Raw genomic sequence first — 24,017 nt, 5'->3', positions numbered from 1 at the left:
CAGCAATAAAGAGGCTGTCAGTGTGAAAGCCTCTGGAGAGCATTAGGTGCTGACCAAACTCTAGATGTGTTAGACACACTGATTTTTCAGTCTCCTGTCAATTTTGAGGTTTTGATCTTTTTGGCTTTTCAGTATTTATTTCAGTCTGATCTAAATAAAACATCCACAATACACAAAAAGAGTTCTACAGTAAAATTCTCTCTCTAATATGCCTATGAAATGAAACAAAAATTATAAACCAGTTTTTTACTAAATTATAACATATTTAATTAAATAATGCACTGTAAAAAATATCCGTAAATAAGCCATTTCCATATGTTTTGATTTATGTTTATATATATTATTTAAAAATTTCCATGTTCATTTGTGAAATTCATTTATAAACTAATTTCGAGAGGATCACGTGCTTATGATTGACCATGGCAGGTCCCGTATTAGTTATCACATGATTTGCCAATCAGGCGATTCCAAACACACTATAAATAACCAGATTGTCTTACCTTATCTTTATCTTGAAGAATCCCCTCATCCACCCCCATTCCTCCCCCTCTTTCCTAGACAGGGTGGCAGTTGGCTTATCTGTGTGAAGTTTGCATGTTCTCCCCATGCTCGCATGGGTTTACCCCGGGTTCCCGGATTTCCTCCCACAGTCCAAAAACATGCGGCATAAGTGAATTGATCAAACCGAATTGGCACAGTTTATAAGCATTTGTTCTAGGCTTCCAACGCACAAACACATGCTGTTCAGTTAGTGGTCTATCACATTGTGGCATCTCCAGTAATCTATAATAGTCCCAAAGAACTAACTCAGCGGAGCTCTCGAGACCTACCTGAGCTCAGACTTCCCTCTCGCCTTATGAACCTGGAGGAAGCCCCAGGCTAAAGGGTCTTCTGAGCTCAGGGCTCTCTCCCTGGACAGCATGCCAAACATGCTTTATTATCAATCATCTGCTAAGTGTGAACTCTTGAAATGCTTTTGATTTGCATTATAGGACCTTAATCTTTCTTCCAACAACTTTTTAACTTGAAAAGTGACTTTAATTAATATTTTTAATAGTTTAAAGTGATATATTGTCTGGGTTGGTGTTGTATATAGCAGAACAAAACCCTTGTATTAAACTGCCAGTACATTTTCTGTTATTTTACTGACTTATTCCTCTCTATATTAATTTTTATACATTATTTCAAACTACTAAAATCTCAAAAGTCACTTTGTTATACTTTAAAGGCCACAGAGCAGAGATCAAGGTCCTATAATGCAAATAAATGGTAAAACACTTGAATTACATGAATTACAAAATATGGAAACTGTTAAGTAACATTTTTACAGTGTAAGAAAGTCTGATACAAAAAAAATATATTTGCAGTTCTCAATGTAATCAGTCAACTTTGAAAGTAAGGCGATAACTATTAGTTCACTTCCTGCATTAATGATGTTTTGTTGTGAAAGTCACAAGGAAGGAATAATTATGTGGAATAATCATTTTATGGAAGGAAGTTCCAGATATTATTATCATTATTATTAGTGCGCTGTACTGTTGAATTAGTTGTGCCCGTTTCACATTAGAGTTCAGTGTTGACTATCCACTAATAGTCATAGAAAATTTTGCAACTTATCTGTAATTCTGGAAATTTTTGTTTTATTTTATTATATATTTCACTGAAAATGTTATCATCACGCCCTGTTCTACTCTGTAAATTACTAGTGATGTCTAAAACATTACTGAATAATTCATCTGAGGAACATTTATTTCAAAGGATCTAATACATGACATTAACACTAGAGTCATTTTGACCGATTTTAAAGTTTGTAATTTAATTATTTTTGTTAAAGCAAACTTATGTACCCTGACTTTTCATAAATGTGCAAAAACATACATTTTCAAACGGTTAAAAAACAACATTTCTGCCCTCCTGTTTGCCTGACAAAATGAGGTTTGCACCTTCATACACAGTATTTTTAGAGTGATGACTTCATTAAATATGATGACAGACATTCAAAGCTTAATGCTAAGATCCCGATAGAAGCTTTGGGAATAAATGACCTGACAAAAAGTCAATTCGGTAGTTTTAAATTAACAATCAGAATGACTGGTTTTCTGGTTGTTCTAATGTTCATTTATTCATTTTCTTTTCGGCTTAGTCCCATTATTAATCTGGGGTCACCACAGCGGAATGAACCGCCAACTTATGCAGCATACAGTATGTTTTACGCAGCGGATGCCCTTCCAGCTGCAACCCATCACTGGAAAAAGTTCTAGTGTTAATAAATGTAAACACACACACACACACACACACACACACACACACACACACACACACACACACACACACACACACACACATATACATATGTACAGTTGAAGTTAGAATTATTAGCCCCCTGATTATTTTTTCCCCAATTTCTGTTTAACGGAGAGAAGATTTTTTTTCAACACATTTCTTAACATAATAGTTTTAATAACTCATTTCTAATAACTGTTTTATTTTATCTTTGCCATGATGACAGTAAATAATATTTGACTAGATATTTTTAAGGACACTTCTATACAGCTTAAAGTGACATTTAAAGGCTTAACTAGGTTAATTAGGTTAACTAGGCAGGTTAGGGTAATTAGGCTAGTTATTGTGTAATGATGGTTTGTTCTGTAGACTATCGAAAAAAAATATAGCTTAACGGTGTGTACGTGTTATTTCTCCTGGAAAACACCCGTAATTTCACTCCCCACCCCCACGGTCCTCTGCTTTTTGGTACAGTCTGTAACATGCCTGGGTCTCCGACTATGGTATAGTTTCCAATCGCAGCGGCTGCCCGAAACTGCATAGTAGTTTCTTACCCAGTTCTCAGCTGTGTTATTCAGACACCTCACCCCCGACACCAAGCCAGCAGCCCTCAAAGTGTCACGTGGTCATTTAGAAACCATTATAATATGCTAATATAAAATAATATAATAATCTTTTACTAAGCTAGTAATTGTAGTACATTAAGAATGGAGTGTTTGTGTGTTCATGTCTTCATATAGTAAGACTGCAGATGTATACACCATATTTTTTATCACACTAGCCCAGATCATGATTTACTCCATTGTACATCACTACTTATGATTTACTCATGCATAAATTCTGCAACATTCCAAGTTTTAATGACTGGATCCCATACTTCCATCCACGTTTTCTGCATCGCGGAGCTCTACATTATTCAGATTTTTCCTGTTGTGTTCTGTAGGAGAGAGAAAGTTGCACCGGCCTTTGAGCAACATTGTGAATTAATGATGCCAGAGTTGTCATTTTTGGCTGAACAATCTCTTCAAACATTCAGAAAAGACAGACTGTCTTATTAGCAATAACAAGACGTCTCTTTATTATTTCAGCCCCTCTCCCTCAAGTGTATCTCAGCTCTCAGCTAAAAGTGTTCCTGGCAGCGTCTGCTGGGTGTGGCACAGAAACAACTTATGAATGTATTTTGGAAAAAAAGAAACACCCACAATCCTCCGCAAAAAGAACGAGGGGGAGAAGAAAAAAAATGCACCCCAGATGTCATCTGAATTTATGTCTGTAATTACCTTTTTTTAATAACACAGGGAGAGAATAAAAGAGGGAAAGAGAGAGGCCCTTCTCAGACACGCTTATCCGTTCTTTCTGCCAAGTGCGTTTGCCAAGAACTGCAGCGTTTGATGTTGTTGTGTTTGTTATCTGGGTGTTTCTTTCCTTCTTCCTTTTGTCAGTATCTCGCTCTCTCTCTCTCACTCGCTAGCTCTCTTTTTCAGTGCTATTATGTCTGCCTTTCTGCTTCGGCGGACTTGTGACACGTCTATCACTCTTGCGTCACCCCCATCAAGCCCTGCAATAACCCAAAATATGAGTTGTGAAAAGCGAGGATGACTCACCGCAGCTGAGATATGATGTGCAATATAAGGCTGGAGACCATCGTTTCAGCACTGAACAATATTAGAGCACTTCTGAGACTTCAGGGGTATTTACTGTCTCTGTCAAGTGTTTGAAGACGAGAGTGTCACGCTTCTGAAGAGCAATATCGAGGGATGTTGTGATTGTTTTTTTGGTGTGTTAGAAATTGCATGATGTCTGGGTGAAGGATTTACATTTGAATTTGTGCCAACTTCACAATGTTTAAAAGTTTGCTCTTTATGAATATGAGTAGTGTGAAGTAGGGCTGCGCAATTAGTCAAAGGAGAGTTTTCATGTGCATACATGTAAAAACTAGCTCTGTAATCAGATGTAAATCTCCAGCAGCTTCTTTTACATAGTGCAGCGTTTACTATGCAGCGCCATAGCTGTAATAGATTACAAATTACTGATTACTACTGGAAAATTGTAATCTGATTACATTACTCATTAATTCATGTAAAAAGTAATCTGATTACTAATTACTATACTTTAAAGTTACTTTTAAAACATATAAAATATACCTATAAAAATACTAAATAAACTGCAGCTCTGACAGTAATTTAATATTCACTGAGAAACATTACAATGGGGCGATCACAGCAGCTTGACAAAAGACTTAAAGAGATATTTCGCCCCCAAAACTTCTCTCATCATTCATATTCCAGTCCTGTTTGTCTTTTTTTTTTCTCACAAAAAAAGACATTTAGAAGTCAAATGGATCCTGCACTGCAGTGTTTGGGTGTTCTGTGTTTGTCTACTAAAATATGTTTATTCCATACAAAGTATGAAGCTGATCGGTCATTTCTTGTCATGTGACTCGAGGTTTTCAACTACGTGCGCCTGGAAAATGCGAGCGATTGTAATACATTTACATTTAGTCATTTAGCAGACGCTTTTATCCAAAGTGACTTACAAATGAGGACAAGGAAGCAATTTACACAACTATAAGAGCAATAGTGAACAAGTGCTGTAGGCAAGTTTCAGGTGTGTAAAGTCTAAGAAGCAAAGCATTATTAATGTAAGTTTTTTTGTTTTTTTTTTAAACCATACACAACACCTGAAAACAAGTCTAAGTGTCCTCTAACCATACACAACATCTGAAAACAAGTCTAAATGTACTTACACGCTGTTGGTCTCGTTGCTAAAGTGCTTCTCCGTTATTTGTGTTCCCAATATGTGTGCGCACAAAAGACACGATATGTGAATGGCCCCATAAGCAGCTACGCTTCTCTTCACATTCAGAAAATACCTTCTCTCCTAATCCTTCACAAAAATTCAATTTGGGCCGCCGTGTTTTTGGCCGCTGGTGTCCTCCTAAATTACGAGTATTGTTGTAGAATGCTTCCTGTTTAAGTGCTTGAACAAGTTACTGGTCAGGTTAAAAGCAGTCGAAAGTTCTTTAGAGACTGGACATAGACTGCATTTCAGAGCAATATATTTGTTTTTACGCTGAATGAAATCAAAGTAATATCTGTATTTCCACTTGAAGAAGCAGCCGCTCTCGAGAGCAACCATTTCAGCTCGTGTTCTCTAGTGATTTAAAAGCTCATGCTTATTAACTGACGTTGCAGCTGAAAACGTGATTTAAAAGAAGCATTTTTTTTCTTCTAAAATCTATAAGTGTAATGTTAGTGATGCAATTACACTGACTTTAGGAACTGTAATAAAATTACACAAATATAAAATGTAATTCGTGAATACTGCGTTTCTCAAAAATGTAATTAGAATACAGTAACGGGTTACTGTGAAACGCATTACACCGTAATCTGCTGACAAGCTAAGCAAAAGATTACTGATGATTTAATTGGTGCGATTATAAAATCAAATTTGACAGCTGTCTGCGTCGCTTCAATTGTTTCCAAAGACCTGGGTTGTGGCTGAGGATAAGACAAAATTGTTCCTAGAAATATTGGTGATAGTATTCTTCTTTTTAGCATGTTCTCACTGCAGGAATTGGGAACAATTTTACTTTATATCCCACATATTACTCATTTACTCTATTTATATCGAAGTTGATATTTAGCCTCACCATGCTGGTGTTTCGTAACGTCTAGCTTTTTTTTTTTATGACGTGGGTTGTTAGCTCAATGCTCAACCCCCAAACTGGAGGACCAGGACATATACACATACACTACGGACATTTTAGCTTACCTAATTCATCTACAGCACATGTTTTTGGACTGTGGGGGAAACCGGAGCACCCGGAGGAAACCCACACGAACACGGGGAGAACATACAAACTCCACACAGAAATGCCAACTGACCCAGCCGGGACTCAACCAGCGACCTTCTTGCCGTGTCACGCCATAATTAATAAGAAATTAGATTATTTTAACTTTTTATTTATATTTTAACAGGAATTAGACAGAATTTGATGAAAAAGTGTATTTCACAGAGTTGCAAAACTGACCCAGCCAGGGCTCAAACCAGTGACCTTCTTGCTGTAAGGCAACAGCACCACCCACTGCGCCACTGTTTCACCCATATCCCACATATTGGTGGAACTAAATTTATTAAGGGTTCTAACTAAATTAGTTCATGCTTCAGAGTTGGGGTATAATCCAGCACAAAAGGAACTACGAGTAATGTAATTGTGTGCTGACTGGGTAAAAACATGGCAGTTAAAACCCCAGCACTTTACTTTAAAGTGTTACGAGATACAAATACACATATATCTGTTATCTTTGTCTGTGGCCTTTTGTTCTTTTCTCAGTCATGATGATATGTAGCACTACAAGCTGTCATACAGTAAGTGATTTAGTCTTTTTTGCTCTTTCAATAGCATAACGTATGTCTGCATTCCATCCATCCATTATTATGAAACCCATAACCCACAACATAAGCACAGCTTGAATCACAAAAGAATCTCCAATCTTCGACGTTGTTGATGTCACTGTTGGCTGGTATACATGACTTCAGAGCTCATATAGTGGTAGTGGATATACAACAAGGGAAAATAAGGGATTTAGTTCTCCAGTCTGATAGTTAATACCTCCAACTACTGTACCAGGTTCCTTATTAGTGCGCTAACTCTACAGCTCATGTAATATGAGAAGGCCATTGCCATGTTCAAAAGACTGGAACGTCTTTTGAATTCTTTTTTGGAATTCCAGCTATTGCTAGAATAAGATTCCAATCAAACCTGTTCTTTCAACTGTAAATTGTACATGAAAGCAACGACAGTTTTCTTCTTCCTTTGATAGTTGTCATTTAACAGATAATTTTTTTTGGTTGACATTTAACAGATAGTTTTCTTCTAATGTGATTTATGATAAACTGACTCATGTGCCTTGCTCAAAGACACAGTTGTGATTGTCATCAGTGTTCCTTACCCTCGCCTAACAGCAACCAAACCAGCAACTTTAAAGGTGCTGTATGTAAGTTTTTAACTCTTCTAAAGCAAAATACCATAACATGTTTGCAGATATTTAGGAAACATGCTAAGTGAACAAACTTGATTATCTAAAAAACAATGCTGAAGTCAAGATATTCTGCTTTGAAAATGTGAGTTACGTGCTGGAACGCTGTCTTTGTTTTGATTCTTTTAACCCGCTCACTGCCACATTAGCCAATTATATTTAAGCACCCCAGGTTGCCCTGGTGGAAAACAGCATATATTACACTCATTCAGTCAGAAATGCTCTCAAAGCATGCATCCGCAACCGAAATGCGACGTCTGGTGGACAGTAGCAGACTCCGAAATGAGAATTAGATTCAGAGTTTCACATGATGTTATTAATTAGCAAATAATATAAATATTCATTCATTCATTTTCTTTTCACCTTAGTTCCTTCGTTAATCTGGGGTCGCCATAGCAGAATGAACCGCCAACTTATCCAACATATGTTTTACGCAGCAGATGCCCTTCCAGTTAAGGGCATTCACTTTTGTTAAGGGTTTCACTTTTGTGTAAAGCTTTAGCATTTATTCGGCTGCTTTGTCAACTTTGATGTAAACATATAGAGGAACACTTTCGCATGTCGAGATATATACAGTATGTGTGTGTGCTGGCGCTCACCGGCTGCTTCACGTGCACACGCTTCAAGCAACTGAAGCAGAACTCGAAGGTAAACAAACAATGGTTTATCATAAGCATTTTATTGATAATTTTTTACACATTTGGCATTAAGAAGAAACTTAGAAACGTTATCTGACTAACATCTAGCAGCTAAATGTGTCTGGAAAAATATTCAATGGCCTTTATTTTCATAAACAGCGCGGATGTGAACGTATCTGAATCCTACCTGTCAACATTGGGATGTGAAAATAAGGGATATGCCCACCATAATAAGGGATTTTCCCTGATACCCCCCCCACCCCCTTAAAAAATCCCCAAATTACTAAATATGTTCATTTGGAGCTGTTTCATTGTAAATAAACAGTTAAATGGTCAGTAGTATGTTTTATTATTATTATTTACAAAAAAAAAAAATTGTATACATTAGCAGCAAATACATTAGCAAACAGTTCAGCTTATTAAAATGAAAAGCTATTATAATGAAATAGATTCAAGCTCATTATCAATATCAAATCTCATCAGCCGTTTCTTCACTGTATAACTTACACATTCTGATTAAAGAACAACGAACTAATCTCTTATTTATTTAGATTTTTTTCTTTTCATTAATTCAATTCAATTCACCTTTATGTGTATAGCGCTTTTACAATGTAGATTGTGTCAAAGCAGCTTCACATAAAATTTTGTAGTAAATAGGAACAGTTTAGTTCAGTTTTTAGTGTTTAAGTTTAGTTCAGTTTTGCTCAGTTCAGTGTGGTTTAAAAATCAGAGTCCAAACACTGAAGAGCAAATCCAATGATGCGCAGCTCTACAGATCCCGAACCAAGCAAGCCAGTGGCGACAGCGGAGAGGGAAAAAAACTTCACTAATTGGCGAAAGTGAAGAAAAAAACCTTGAGAGAAACCAGCCTCAGTTGGGCACGGCCATTTTAATTTAATGTAATTTTTCATTACATCAAATAACAGGTGTCACTTTAAAAATGCACAGATCTAACGTTATAATGAAAGCTTTCGATTGCTTCCCTAACTTTTTAAGCTCATTTAGGACAAAATTAGTTGTGTTTGAAAAAAACCCCACCAAGATTGACAACTTTAGATATTATTAATATTAATTATGTGTATATGTCTGTTCAAACACACACCCAAAACCCAGACTTTCGCTCCGCTTCAAATCGCGTGTACAGAATCCGTTTGGGAAACATCGTCTATTTATCACTATAGAGGGGAGATGGCACCTATAATGAAAAAGAAAGGGAGTCCTGCGGTTTTTATATTTATTTCAAAGTGTTTTCATGCCTAAACAAAGCGAAAGCACAGAACAGACTCACATTTAAGAGCAAGGGGCGGCCACTGGTGGTTCGGCGGTATGGGTTCCGTATAGGGAGGCTCGGCTCTTTAATGTTCATCTGCCACCCTTCAGAGAAAGACTGAAAATATGTGAGAAACACGGGAAAATACCTTTACGGGATGATAGCAGGATAGAACTGTAAAATTCTGGCAATTTTCATTCTGCGTTCACACAGCGCAGCATTCCAGCAAATTATGGGTAATGTTACAACTTCTCTTTCCGGAAAATTGCCGGAACAAATTTATTCAAAAGTAGGTATTTTCAAAAAGGGCCTGTTCACACATGATTCCTTTCTGGAAAGGTCTGTATGTGTGGAAGGGGTTATTGTCAGTTTTCTGTTTCTAAAATATCAATTCGAGGAGTTGGTTAGAACAGAAATATCTTTTAATATGAAAAATATTTCTTCTATCGCATGCCATTGCTTTTAATAGAACACTCGCTCCAGTTAATCCTCAATCTGGCAACCAGCGCTTGCGTTTATTTTGATCCAGGACTGCAATACCTAGTTCAACCACTGGGTGTCAAACTTACATACTGCACCTTTAAAAAAAACTCAACAGATACTTCATCTTGGCCCTGCACAGTATCAAATATCACAGTGTGTTTTTCTGAAGTATTTATTAATTTTATGCATTTCAGCGGTGGAATGAGCCACATTCCCAACTGCGTTTAATTTAAGTCTTCAATTCTTTCCATGTTGAGATGCAGCCCTGTAAAAAAAATATATGTGTGTGTGTGTGTGTGTGTGTGTGTTGCATCTTTCCATTGTGAAATTGTGTGTCGTATCTGGATGCGAGCCAGTCTAAACGAGCCACATTAACACACGTAATGCCATCGCGCTTGCCAGCCGAGCGCCTTATAAAATCTTCAAATTCCACTCAGCACTTTGAAGTCTGTTGCATTACTTTTTAAAGCATGGATATTTGCAGTTGTTACCCTTGTTCAGCAAGTCTTTACTGCGTGAGGTATGTTCTGTGATTCTCTTTTGAAGTTCTCTGAGGTAAGTTAACTAAAAAAACATGGCGCTGTCCAAAAACAGCAGCTGTGTTGGTGAAAGAGATGAGCCCTTTTTTGCACAGGGGGAAGCAAACGCTGTGTGTGATGAGAGGTTAAGGACAGATAAATTGATGGTAAAGTACAATCACTCTGTCAGAAGCAGAAGACCTGCAGTCTTTAATCTTGCATGAGCCCCGGAGAGAAAAAAAACTGTCCCGCTTTCAAGTTCAGAGCTGTTGCCATTGAAGTGGCAAAAGAAATTCTGTCTTTTTCCCCTCTTCTCCAGGCATGCGAGAGTGAAAAATTAGATTCTGCTCTCTGCAAAAGCATATCAGTGTAATTAAGGCTTTTGTCCTCTATCTAACGATCATAATTACATGCAGTCTTCCGTTTAATTTCCACCCAGAAATTCCTTGCTTGCAGCGATGGATCATCTTCAGATCCAGTCCACTTGAACGGGCCTATGTTTGACTCGACGCGGCTCATGTGGACATTGTTCCAGATTTATGAGTGGGAGGAAACACCAAGCGCTGCAGTTTGTGATGTTTTTAACACTCTGATTAATGAGAGGAACAGACGGCGGATTATATTGTACATGTCTGTGTTTAGACAAGCTGGAAAGTTGTAGAATTTGCGCAGTCTTTGTGTTATGAACTCTTAATATAGTCAAGACAATGTTTATGTTATGCTCATTTTTAATAATGCTACATTTACATATAAATGAAAATCGAGGGTGACAGGGTGGCTCAGTGGTTAGCGCTGTCACCTCACATCAAGAAGGTCGTTGGTTTGAGGCCCGACTGGGTCAGTTGGCATTTCTGTATAGATTTTAGATGAAGGCACAATAGGTGAATTGAATAAACTAAATTGGCCGTAGTGTATGTGTGTGAATGAGTGTATGGATGTTTTTTAGTACTGGGTTGCAGCTGGTAGGGCATCCGCTGTGCAAAACATATGCTGGATAAGTTGGCGGTTCATTCTGCTGTGGCCACCCCAGATGAATAAAGGGACTAAGCCAAAGGAAAATGAAATGACAATTAACTTTTTTCTTTTGAAATAAAAGCCTCACTTGTCTTCGATGGAACTGCAATTTGTGGTTTACGCGACAAAATCAGCCAATCAGCAGTTCTTATTTAAATGATTTTGATGTTATTGTGGGTGGGGCTACACACTCTCTATCTACAGTTGAAGTCAGAATTATTAGCTCCCCTGAATTATTAGCCCCCCTGTTTATTTTTTCCCCAATTTCTGTTTAACGGAGAGAAGATTTTTTTTCAGCACATTTCTAAATATAATAGTTTTAATAACTCATTTCTAATAACTGATTTATTTGATCTTAGCCATGATGACAGTAAATAATATTTGACTAGATATTTTTCATGACACTTCTATACAGCTAAATGTGACATTTAAAGGCTTAACTAGGTTAATTAGGCAGGTTAGGGTAATTAGGCAAGTTATTGTATAACGATGGTTTGTTCAGTAGACTATCGAAAAAATATACCTGAAAAGGGCTAATAATATTGAACTTAAAACTTTAAGAATTAAAGTTAAAACTTAAAAAATTAAAAACTGCTTTTATTCAAGCCGAAATAAAACAAATAAAGCTTTCTCCAGGAGAAAAAATATTATCAGACATACTGTGAACATTTCCTTGCTCTGTTAAACATTATTTGGGAAATATTTAAAAAAGAAAACAAATTCAAAAGGGGGCTAATAATTCTGACTTCAGCTGTCTATAGTCCATATAGTGTCCATTTATTATGTTGTTTTGGTTGTCAAGTATTGCACTAATCTGAATATATAAACACATGTGATTGACATCATGGATGATTTCATGAAATCATGTTTTATATTCTTTTCAAAAACTTGCTCATTAGCTTAAATTAATATGCATAAAGTGTTATAAACAACAATCGTTTTCAACTAAAATAATTAGTGTATGAACAATTTCTGAAGGTTGAAAATTCAGCTGTAAATTACACTGTAAATGATACTAAAATAGAAAACATTTGCAACATAAATGCTAAATTTCTGATTCATAGTTGTGGATTTTAGTAAAATGTATTTTTTGTTTGTTTTGTCTACTGATGACATTTCTTCTAAATTTTAAAATTAAAACTTTTTTGTGCACTAGATCAGGGGTTCCCAAACTTTTCAGCCCACGACCCCCAAAATAACAATGTCAGTGACTCGCAACCCCTAATATCCTCTGAGTTGGTTATAAATATATAAGCCTTGCACACAACAGTGCACACATACCAATAGGCCCATGTCTATTCATCATTAAATTTTGAAGAACACAACTCGGAGACCATCCTCCATGTTCAGTTGTGGCCATTTTCCTACCCTATCCGCCTCTCTCTCCAACTTCGCTTCCTGTCTCAATTCCTGTCTCAATACTGGCCAAAAATAAATAAATAAATAAAAAAGCAGGACTGACCCAGTGCAAACAGTGATAATGTCTGCTTGTCTACACCAAAAACGGCTTCTGCAGACATTGCGTGATGTTCTGAACATTTTAAATGTTTTTTGCAGCAGACAGACGTAAGTAACTCTCTGTATTTTAGTTTTGGTAACAAACCCAAAAGATTCAGTAAAAGCAGAACAACCGTGATATGCATACAGTACGTCTCCATGGCGCTTTAAATTCATGGCCATCACCTAGCAACAGCTGTACACAAAACAGCAGTTTGATGACGCAAGTAAACACAAACTAGCTGAGGGGGGACAATTGAACTTGGGTTCGGACCAGGCAATAGGACCCAGTGTGAAAGCATTCTTAAATATAACGTAATCACCCCAGGGGTTGCAAAAAATCAAAAGGCTGATGGCTTTTTATTTGCATGTTGTTGTTTTTTATGTAACTATTAACTACAATTTTTTCTTCTGTAGGTTATGGATAAAATATGGTAATTGCAATAGACCCCTCCCCCCTCTCATTGTCCCAGCCCCAACTTTGAGATGCAGTGGGGCATTTGATAACAAAATATGTGCCATCATAGATGGCTATATTAATTTTTAGATGACTCATTAGCAATGTTTAGGAATAAGCATTTTGTGAAATAACCCCTGTGAAATAAACCCCTCATTTTGTAACAACTGAAAACATTTGTTTTCTGATCAGGTGACATTTTCTTAGAAAAGAAATGCTCTAATGAAAATATTTCTATTACAAATTTGGAAGAGGGAGACACGGTGGCTCAGTGGTTAGCACTGTCGCCTCACAGCAAGAAGGTCACTGGTTCGAGTCCCAGCTGGCCCAGTTGGCATTTCTGTGTGGAGTTTACATGTTCTCCCTGTGTTCACGCCAGTTTCCTCCAGGTGCTCCGGTTTCCCCCCTAGTCCAAAGACATGCAGTATAAGTGAATTTGGTATGCAAAATTGGCCATAGTGTGGGAATGCAAGAGTGTATGGGGGTTTCCCAGTACTGGGGAGGCATGAGACGATAAACGTTTTCAAGTTATAGGTTTAGAAAAGTCAAGGTTTTAAAACTGTCAAAATTTCCTGCGATACCGTTCCTATGGTATGTGTATGACTATTTTATTCACTTTTTTTTAACTCAACAGTATCTGCAGCAGAAAAGATATCCAAGTTAGTGCCAATAGCCTAGTGCAGTGTTTCCCAACCCTGTTCCTGAAGGCACACCAACAGTCCACATTTTCAACCTCTCCCTAATCAAACACACCTGAATCATCTTATAACATCAGAAGAGACTCCAAAACCTGAAGTTAATGGGTCAGATAACGGAGACATCCAAAATATGTACTGTTGGTGTGCCTCCAGGAACAGGGTTGGGAAACACTGGCCAAGTGGTTAAGTGCGCCAACATATAGCACTATGGTGCTCACAGCGACCCGAGATCGATTCCCGGCTCGAGGTCCTATGCCGATCCTTCCCCTCTCTCTGCTCCCAATGTTTTCCTGTCTGTCCTCAACTATCCTATCACAATATAAAGGTGAAAAACCCTTACAACAAGTTATTTATAAAAGAAAAGAAAAGATATCTAAAGACGCTGTTTTAAATTGTAAAAAAACAAATTCTGTTGTTCTGTTTGAAACAAATGAAGACAGCAGAAGTCAATAATTCATTTGAATTAATTAGTCTGACATGTTTACTGTTACAAAATATTTCAAATGTTGCTTAAAATAAAATATTTTGTGCTTAAAAGGGAAAAAAAGTTTTTATTTTTTACCCAGACATTTAAAAAATATATATTTTAGAGCAGTAATCACAATACCGTGATACCATAAAACCGTGATATTTTCATCCAAGGTTATCATTCCGTCAGAAACTTATACCAGCCCGTGCCCAGTACTGAGTTGCGGCTGGAAGGGCATCCGCTTGCATAAAACATACAGTATGCTGGAATAGTTGTCGGTTGATTCCGCTGTGGCACCCTCTGATAAATAAGGGACCAAGCTGAAGTAAAATGAATGAATGAAATTATGAAGAAATGATCAGAACTTTATTTTTTAATTTTAAATATAAGTGTGTGTGTGTTCATTAAACAGCATAAACTATTGAGGTAAAACACTTTTACACAGACACAGTGAGCTGGAATGTGTGTATACACTTTATGTGTGTGTGTGGCCTGATTTAGCCTCAATGTGTATCCCTTTGAAAACAAAACTAGTCTTTGTATGCTGCGAAATGAACAAGGCCTGTGCGAGTCTGGACTCGTGTAGAGATGTTCATGAGGAGCTCTGGAGCTCAGTGTCTAAGAGTGTGTCTCTTTATCCTTATCACCAGTCTGCCATCAAACCTTTCACTTCAAGCAACACTGTCATCTTCAAAACCATTTCAGTAGAACAGATACAAACACATTCACACAAATAAATCTCAATCATGCATTTTCTTGCATGAAAGGAATGTATTTGTGTGCCTAAATAATCTACGTTGCTATATGGTTGGTAATGTGTTTATAAGGGATTTCATACACTGCTTTGCAGATGGTTGCAGGGTTAAAGGTGCCATAGAGTGCATTGATTCAATATGTTAAATTGTTCCCAAATGCCTAAATAGTAGGCATGTGGCTAAGGTATTACCTAAGAATGAAAAGCTCAGTTTTGATTCTTTTTTTTTTTTTGTAACAGCATGCACAAACACACACATATACAAACATACAAATTTGTGTCCTCATAAACCACATAAACAAGCACCATGGACCACATAAACACTTTCACCCTGGTCCTGTGAGATACATTTTTTCCACTGTACACTGTAAAAGATGCTGGGTCAACACAATTGATTTGTGTTGGGACAACATGTAGGAATTAAGTTAACTTGTTAGTTTTTACAAATTTATGTAGATTAAACATAATTAAGTTACCCCCCCCCCCCCCCCCAAAAAAAAAAAAGAATTGTGTTGCTTCAGCTTATTTTAATAAGTAGTTTGAACAAACAGCAAACATGCATCCGGAAAGTATTCATAGCGCTTCACTTTACCTCATAATGACAATGTGGAAAAAGATTTTTTGAAATTGTTGCAAATTGATTAAAAATAAGAACCCGAAAAATCATAAGTACAGCCTTTGCCGTAAAGCTCTAAACTGAGCTCGGGTACATTCTGTATCCACTGATCATTATTGAGATATTTCAGCAGCTTAACGGTTAAATTCTGTGGTAAATTCAGATGATTGGACATGATTTTTAAAAGGCATACACCTGACTATATAAGGTCTCAGGGTTTACAGTGCATGTCAAATGTCAAAGCACAAACTAAGCATGAAGACAAAGGAAGTGTCTGTAGACCTCCGAGACAGGATTGTTTGGAGGCACAAGGCTGGGGAAGTTTACAGAATACATTTTTGCTGTTCTGAAAGTTCCAATAAGCACAGTGACCTCCATCATCTGTAAGTGGAAAATCATATGTAAGTTTTGAACCACCAGGACTCACGAGAAGGGCCTTAGTCACGGAGGTGATCAATAACCCGATGGTCATTCTGTCTGAGCTCCAGCATTCTTCTGTGGAGAGCCTTACAGAAGGACAACCATCTGTGCAGCAATCCACCAATCAGGCCTGTATGGTAGAGTGGCCAGACGGAAGCAACACCCCCCCTAGAATTTGCCAAAAGGCATCTGAATGACTCTCAGACCATAAGAAACTAAATTCTCTGGTCTGATGAGACTAAAATCGAACTCTTTGGAGTAAATGCCAGGCGTTATGTTTGGAGAAAACCAGGCACCGCTTATCACCAGGCTAATACCATCCCTACAGTGAAGCATGGTGTGGCAGCATCATGCTGTGAGGTGTTTTTCAGCAGCAGGAACTGGAAGACTAGTCAGGATAGAGGGAAAGATGAATGCAGCAATGTACAGAGACGTCCTAAATGAAAACCTGCTTTAGAGTGCTCTTGACCTCAGACTGGGGCAACGGTTCATTTTCCAGCAGGACAATGACTGAAAAGCACACCGGCAAAATATCAACGGAGTGGCTTCACAACAACTTGGTGAATGACCTTGAGTGGCCTAGCTAGAGCCCAGACCTAAATCCCATTGAACATATCAGGAGAGATCTGAAAATGGCTGTACATCGTCGCTTCCCATCCAACCTGACAGAGCAAAAATTCCTAAAGACAGGTGTGCCAAGCTTGTGGCATCATGTTTAAAAAGGTGCATCAACAAAGTATTGAGCAAAGGCTGTGTGACATGTGATTTTTTTTAGGTTTTTTATTTTTAATAAATTTGCAACAATTTCAAAAACCCTTTTTTCATATTGTCATTATGGGGTATTGTGTGTAGAATGTTAAGGAAATAAATCAATTTAATCCGTTAATTTGTAGTTTACCATGGACATGGTCTTCATCTGGTTGGCAATCTGGTTTTTAGTGTGCTATTTAGGCAATCACACACACTTGACACTAACATGCACTTTTAGACATTTTCTAGATTCCAACACCCTCAGTCTGTCTTTTTCCTCCTGACCTCTGTGTTCACTCATTGAGTTCATTATTAACAAAACCCCCAGAATCCATCTGCGCATTCCCCGAGGATGAGGTTTTAGTCACATAGAGCGCTCCCCATCAGGCCATGCGTGCTGTTTTAATCATAGTTCATAAAACACCTCAGTCTTTAACACACGTTTCCAGACCATTTACCGGCAGAGAGAACTTAATGATTTGCAAGTGTGTCTGTGTTACTGAATTTAATAGTGGCTGATGGTTCTATATTTTGAACACATTATGTCTGTCATGGTTTCCAGTGATTTTTATGTAGCATTTATTTCATTAATAGATCTCTTTTCTCTTTTAGTGCCGGGTAACCTGGGCTGTTTTAAGGACAGCGGTGATCCGACACCTTTATCTGGAAGCCACCAGACCTCCACCAAACTGACCATTCAGACCTGCATCACCTTCTGCCGCAACCAAAGATATAAGGTACAAATTAAAGGTTCCAAAAAATAAAGTTTTTTTAGACGTTAGTATCAGTATTGCTAATGTTCAAGATATCTATAAGCTAGTGTGCTCCAAAACAGTGACAAATTCACATTTAGGAGATATAAAACTGATTTTTTTTCTTTATTCACGGCAACTTATGGATATTCTGTACAACGCATACCATCTTATCATGTAGCCACTAAATTTTATCCAGCACAATTATTTTTAATTATTTCGAATATAATGTATATTAGTATGATCAGTTATGTTATTCTTTTTCATATATTTTAATCCAGTTTGTACCAGGACCAGGTTAAAATAAGTTTGTGCTTTCATGTTTGCTTAAATATATGAAGTACAGAGTATATCTGTTACACTGAATGGCAATGGGACATTACTTACCTGATATTTTAATGTCTTAATTTGCCAAAATATTTTTACTTTTACTAATATATGCTTTCTATGTATATGAAATCTGTAAATGTAATTCATTTGACCTTGAGCCTGATATATGCTTTAAAATGCATAAGGTCCTCTTCTCTAGAATTGTGATTTTCCCCTGACTTGTTCAATTTATTTATTTATTTTTCACAGTTAATTAAATGACTCAGCAAAAACACACACACAAAAATCAATATTTGTTCTAGATGTAATCATGTGCATCAACTTACGTAGGAAGAAATCAATAACACATATTGTATTTTGCGTGCTTTTCTCATTGCCCTCACCACAGAATTGTCCTGGCATGAAGACGAATTATGAGTTTCTGATTCGTATGTGTTTTTCCAGCTTGCCGGGATGGAATCGGGCTACGCTTGCTTCTGTGGCAATGACCTTGATTACCACCGTCACGGTGATGCTCCGAACACAGAGTGTAACCATGTGTGTTTTGGAGATCACACTCAGCCATGTGGAGGAGACGGACGCATCATCGTCTTCGACAGTACGTTTTCAAAGTCTCATGACCTAAGCAAAGGACACAAAGTTCTAATAACACTTTACTTGAATAGGGTGTTCATAAAAGTGTCATGAAACCTTTATAATCAAAAGACAAAAACAGGTTGTGATGTATTTGATCATGTCAAGTTGTCATAATGTCAACTTTGCATTTAAAATGTCTTAACTGAGTGAATGAGAGTTGTTATAAGCATGCATAAAATCACATCCACATTTGTGTGTCATGTCTTGATTATAAAGACTTCATAAAGGTCTTATGAACACTCCCTTCAAGTAAAGTGTTATCAAAGTTCCTGATTGTGTTTTGAGGGTCTCCTATAATAAGCTTACATCACCCCTAAGTCAATAAACACACATCTTCTCATGAAAATATGTTGGTGGATCAGCATCAGTGTCTGAAATGGTTTGATAAAAAATCCGATCTATTTATACTTCGCCTTTCCAAGAGCCTGCTCTACTCTGATTGGTCAGATGGTCTCACACTACTCTGAATGGTTAGATGACGCCAACCTGATTTCACTAAGTTGAGCATCTATGTTGGTCCAGGAACAACACTCCAATCAGAATTAAGAGATATGTTTACAGTTTGATAAGTTTAGGCGTATGGTTAGGTTTATGCACTTCCAACTATTATTTCCCTCTGATTTTAGGAGTAATTTGCAGTTATGGTTGGGTTTAGGTGTCATCAAAAAGGATGTTCCAGGATCAACATACACTCACCGGCAACTTTATTAGGTACACCTTACTGGTACTGGTACTAGGTTGGACCCCCTTTTGCCTTCAGAACTGCCTTAATCCTTCACGGCATAGATTCAACAAGCTACTGGAAATATACTTTAGAGATTTTGGTCCATATTGACATGATAGAGTCACAGTTGATGCAGATTTGTCGGCTGCACATCCATGATGTGAATCTCCCATTCCACCACATCCCAAAGGTACTCTATTGGATTGAGTTCTGGTGACTGTGGAGGACATTTGAGTATAGTGAACTCATTGTCATGTTCAAGAAACCAGTCTGAGATGATTCACACTTTATGACGTGGCGTGTTAAAAAGTCAGTCATCTACTTTTTGGGTGGCATTAAAGGTTCACCAAATTAGTTCACCCAAAAATTTAAATCATGTTAATAATTACTGGCTGTCAGTGTTGGGGAGGTTACTTTGGAAATGTAATAGATTACAGATTAAAAATGACCCTATTTAAAATGTAATAAGTAGTGTACCTTTTCAATTACTTTATAAAAGTAAAGTAACTAGTTACATCGGATTACTTACTTTTAAGTTTCTAATGGAAATCTTTCAACTAAATCATTTTCAAGCATTTATACCAAGCAGGTATGACCTTACAGTAGCTCTGTGTACTGTTTTCAAAATCTTGAATTAAGATTATATTAATTTAATTTTAAAGTACAGCCACCACAAAATAAGACCATATAACAACAAATAGTTTACTGTTATTACAAAATCTAAATTTTAGTTAACTGTGCATTTTTGTGGCATTTGCAAAAAAAATATATACATCTAAGCTATTTTTGCAATTTTCATTTTTAAATCGAAGCAACTTCAATCCAAGTCAGTCACATCTTAGTGATCAATAAAACTGTTAATAACATCTGAGGCATAACGTTTCAGTTCAATTATTTACTGCAAATAATATGCTGTACTAAACAGAAACAAATTATAGTGTATGACAGAATTGTTTTTCAGATAAACAAGAATGTTCGCTTGGCATGTTTCTTAAATATCTGAAAACATATTATGATACCTTTATGCTTTAGAAGAGCCAAAACTTGCATACATTGCAAAACTTGCAAACTTTACATACAGCACCTGTAAAGGTTTTGCAAAATACTCCTGAGTGTCTCATACTCACTAAAATGTAATTCCATTTTTCATTTCATTTTCCACTTTCATTTAATTTCGTTACTTTGTTAAAAACCTAAAGCTCTTCACTTTTCTCCCATAGCAAAAGTAGGTGCTTGTGGAGGAAACTTCTCTTCGCCTACAGCAGTGATCTACTCTCCTGACTTTCCAGACAAATACAGACCTGGCAGAGTCTGCTATTGGACCATTCAGGTACTATTCATCTTTTAATATCCTAATGGAGAAAGAGCCCACTAGAGCCAAAAAACATAATATGGAACTGGCATACTGACAGCTGTTTTTGCTCTTCCAGGTTCCAGGTTCTTCTGCCATTCTGTTTGACTTTACTTTCTTCAGTATCGTAGACCAAAAAGATATGGTGGAGCTGTTGGACGGTAAAACCAACCAGGTTGTGGCACGATTTGACGGCCGCAATCCCCCACAGGACATCGTGAACATCGCTACAGACTTCGTCATTTTGTATTTTTACTCCGACAGGACAAACGAGGCGCTGGGGTTTTCTGTTGTTTATCATGGTGAGGATTTATATGATTTGTATTTAATGACATTTGATTGTCAATTATTATATTTGGTCATATCAATGCATGTTGAAAAAGGAGTCAAAAACATTTGAAAATAGAATAATACTTTTAGAATAATAATATTTAATAGCAAAGGCATTAACACTGCATTCAAAAATGCTTTTCTTACTAACATTTCTTCTCTAGACAAGCAAAAAATATTGTTATGTTTTAAGGAATAATACTGTATATTAAAATCAAGTGAGCTTTTCATTAAAACAAGCTAAATAATCTAGTTTTTGACATTCTTTTGGATTATTTTGCTTACCCCATTGGTAGATTATATTGCTTATTTTAAGGAAAAACCCACATATTTTAACATTTTTTTTCTAAAAACAAGTCAATATGTTTTGCTTTTCTAGATAAAGCTTCTTTATTTAAGAATTTATTGATATTTGGAGTTTCCCAGAGATGGGTTGCGGCTGGAAGCGCATCCGCTGCGTAAAAACATGCTGGATAAGTTGTTGGTTCATTCTGCTGTGGTGACCCCGGATTAATAAAGGGACTAAGCCGACAAGAAAATGAATGATTGATATTTGGAGTACAAACAAGGCAAAAAGCAAAAGAAAAGCCTTTTTTTGCAGTGTACAACATAAATTTAAATAATTTTTATTTCAAAATGTTCTTTTTTTTAATTTTCTACATTTTTAATTCAAAAATATTTTATGTAAATAATTTGATACAGTGATATATTAAGATACACTCACCGGCCACTCTACTGCAGTATTAGTATTATACTAATACTAGCACTCTAGTATTAGGTACACCTTACTAGTACCGAGTTGGACCGACTTTTGCCTTCAGAACTGCCTTAATCCAGCCTTAATCCACACAGTTGGTGCAGATTTGTTGGCTTTAATGATGCAAATCTCCCGTTCCACCACATCCCAAAGGTGCTCTATTGGATTGAGATCTGGTGACTGTGGAGGACATTTGAGTACAGTCAATTCATTGTCATGTTCAAGAAACCAGTCTGAGATGATTCATGTTTTATGACATGGAGCATTATCCTGCTGGAAGTAGCCATCAGAAGATGAGTACACTGTGGTCATAAAGGGATGGACATGGTCAGCAACAATAGCTGATGCTCAATTGATACTAATTGGCCCAAAGTGTGCCAAGAAAATATCCCCCACACCATTACACCACCACCAGCAGCCTGAACTGTTGATACAAGGCAGGATGGATCCATGCTTTCATGTTGTTGATGCCAAAGTCTGACCCTACCATCCAAATGTCAAAGCAGAAATTGAGACTCATCAGACCAGGCAACAATTTTCCAATCTTCTAATGTCCAATTTTGGTGAGGCTGTGCAAATTGTATGCTCAGTTTCCTGTTCTTAGCTGACAGGAGTGGCACCCGGTGTGGTTTTCTGCTGCTTTAGCCCATCCGACTCAAGGTTGGATGTGTTGTGTGTTCAGAGATGCTCTTCTGCATACCTCAGTTGTAACGAGTGGTTATTTGAGTTACTATTGCCTTTCTATCAGCTCTACCCAGTCTGGCCATTCTCCTCTGACTCTGGCACCAACAAGGCATTGGGCCAACTGAACTGCCGCTCACTGGATATTTTCTCTTTTTTAGACGATTCTCTGTAAACCCTAGAGATGGTTATGCATGAAAATCCCAGTAGATCAGCAGTTTCTGAAATACTCAGACCAGCCCGTCTGGCACCAACAATCCCCCCCCCCCCCCCCCCCCCCCCCCCCCGCTCCCCCCCCCTCATTCTGAGGCTCGGTTTGAACTGCAGTAGATCATCTTGACCATGTCTACATGCCTAAATGCATTGACTTGCAACCATGTGATTGGCTGATTAGAAATTTGCATTAATGAGCAGTTGGACAATAAAGTGGCCGGTGAGTGTATAATGTATCTTTTATTCAGCAAACTTGCATTAAATAAAGTATGCATATAATGATGTTCAGCTTTACCATCAAAGGAATATATTTGAACAAATAAATAAATGAACTCTTATTATTATATTCATTATTACAAATGTCAAAAGGAAACTTCTTCTAAGTCAAAAAAGTGCTAATAAATTTAGTAAAGATCACATAACTACTCTATAGCCCAATAACACAAATAATCTTTTTAAATACTGTGTATAAAAAAAAAGATTGTATATATTGTTAACTTTTGCAGTTAATCTTGCAGATATATGGCCTTAAAGTTATATATCAAAGCAACAGAAGTCTATCATTATGTATCTAAATGTCATCAAACACAATCAGTTGTTTTATGATTTAAAAAAAATGGAGCATTAATATGTATAGGCAGTGCTCTCTGGATGCTTTTTGGTCATATCTATACAATTTTCAGGCAAGCTGTCACTTTTCTGCTGTTTTGTTTTTGGGAGGCAGAGTTCAATAACCACAATCTGAGGAAGAATAAAAGGGAGTGGGAAGTATGAAATGAAAAAAACGTTTTTTCTGAAAGAAAAGGTCAGCGAAGCAAATTGGCTTTCACTATTCATAGAGCTTTTTTACCCTGCAGGCAGAGTTCGATTCAAACAGCACATACTGCGTTTATATCTGCGTCTAAATGAAAGACGTGATGTTATTTTGAAAGAGCTGAGAAATTTCTCTCCATAATGTCCGGGGGGACGTCAAAAGTGATGTTATGCATTTTAATCAGTTGATGCATATCCAAACAAGCCGTGCGTTGGCTTCTGGTAGTGTTTCGTTAGCCAATTACCATAATAGTACAGGGCTGTTTAATGCTTGATTCTGATTGGCTAATGGGCATAGACATATATGCAGTTATTTAAAAGAAAAAAAACAGCTGAAGTAGTTCCAGGCAGGCTTTGACTGCATTACATATCACTGCGCTGAAGGATTTAAGTTATTTCACAGCCTACAACAGCCAAAATAATCTAATCAAAACAAATTGCTCTGGATAAGATGTGTAGGAAACTAATTCTACACACAGAAGCTGTTTCATTAGAACATTAATAAACAAGGTTTATATACA

The 24,017-nt window shown here is 37.1% G+C and overlaps 1 protein-coding gene across 1 annotated transcript in view; it reads left to right on the top strand.

Annotated features, from left to right (window-relative positions):
• Positions 1-24,017, top strand: part of kremen1 (kringle containing transmembrane protein 1) — a 143,677-nt gene that overhangs the window by 112,331 nt on the left and 7,329 nt on the right. Inside the window, exons 4-7 of the mRNA XM_056458934.1 lie at positions 17,522-17,646; positions 18,436-18,589; positions 20,572-20,681; positions 20,782-21,004. Of these exons, the coding sequence (XP_056314909.1) occupies positions 17,522-17,646; positions 18,436-18,589; positions 20,572-20,681; positions 20,782-21,004 (612 nt within the window). The remainder of the gene's footprint in view (positions 1-17,521; positions 17,647-18,435; positions 18,590-20,571; positions 20,682-20,781; positions 21,005-24,017) is intronic.

Source organism: Danio aesculapii, chromosome 5 (genome assembly GCF_903798145.1).
Source record: "Danio aesculapii chromosome 5, fDanAes4.1, whole genome shotgun sequence".
Lineage (NCBI taxonomy): Eukaryota > Metazoa > Chordata > Actinopteri > Cypriniformes > Danionidae > Danio > Danio aesculapii.
The sequence above is the reverse complement of the archived record's forward strand: the minus strand, read 5'-3'. Positions and strand labels throughout refer to the sequence as shown.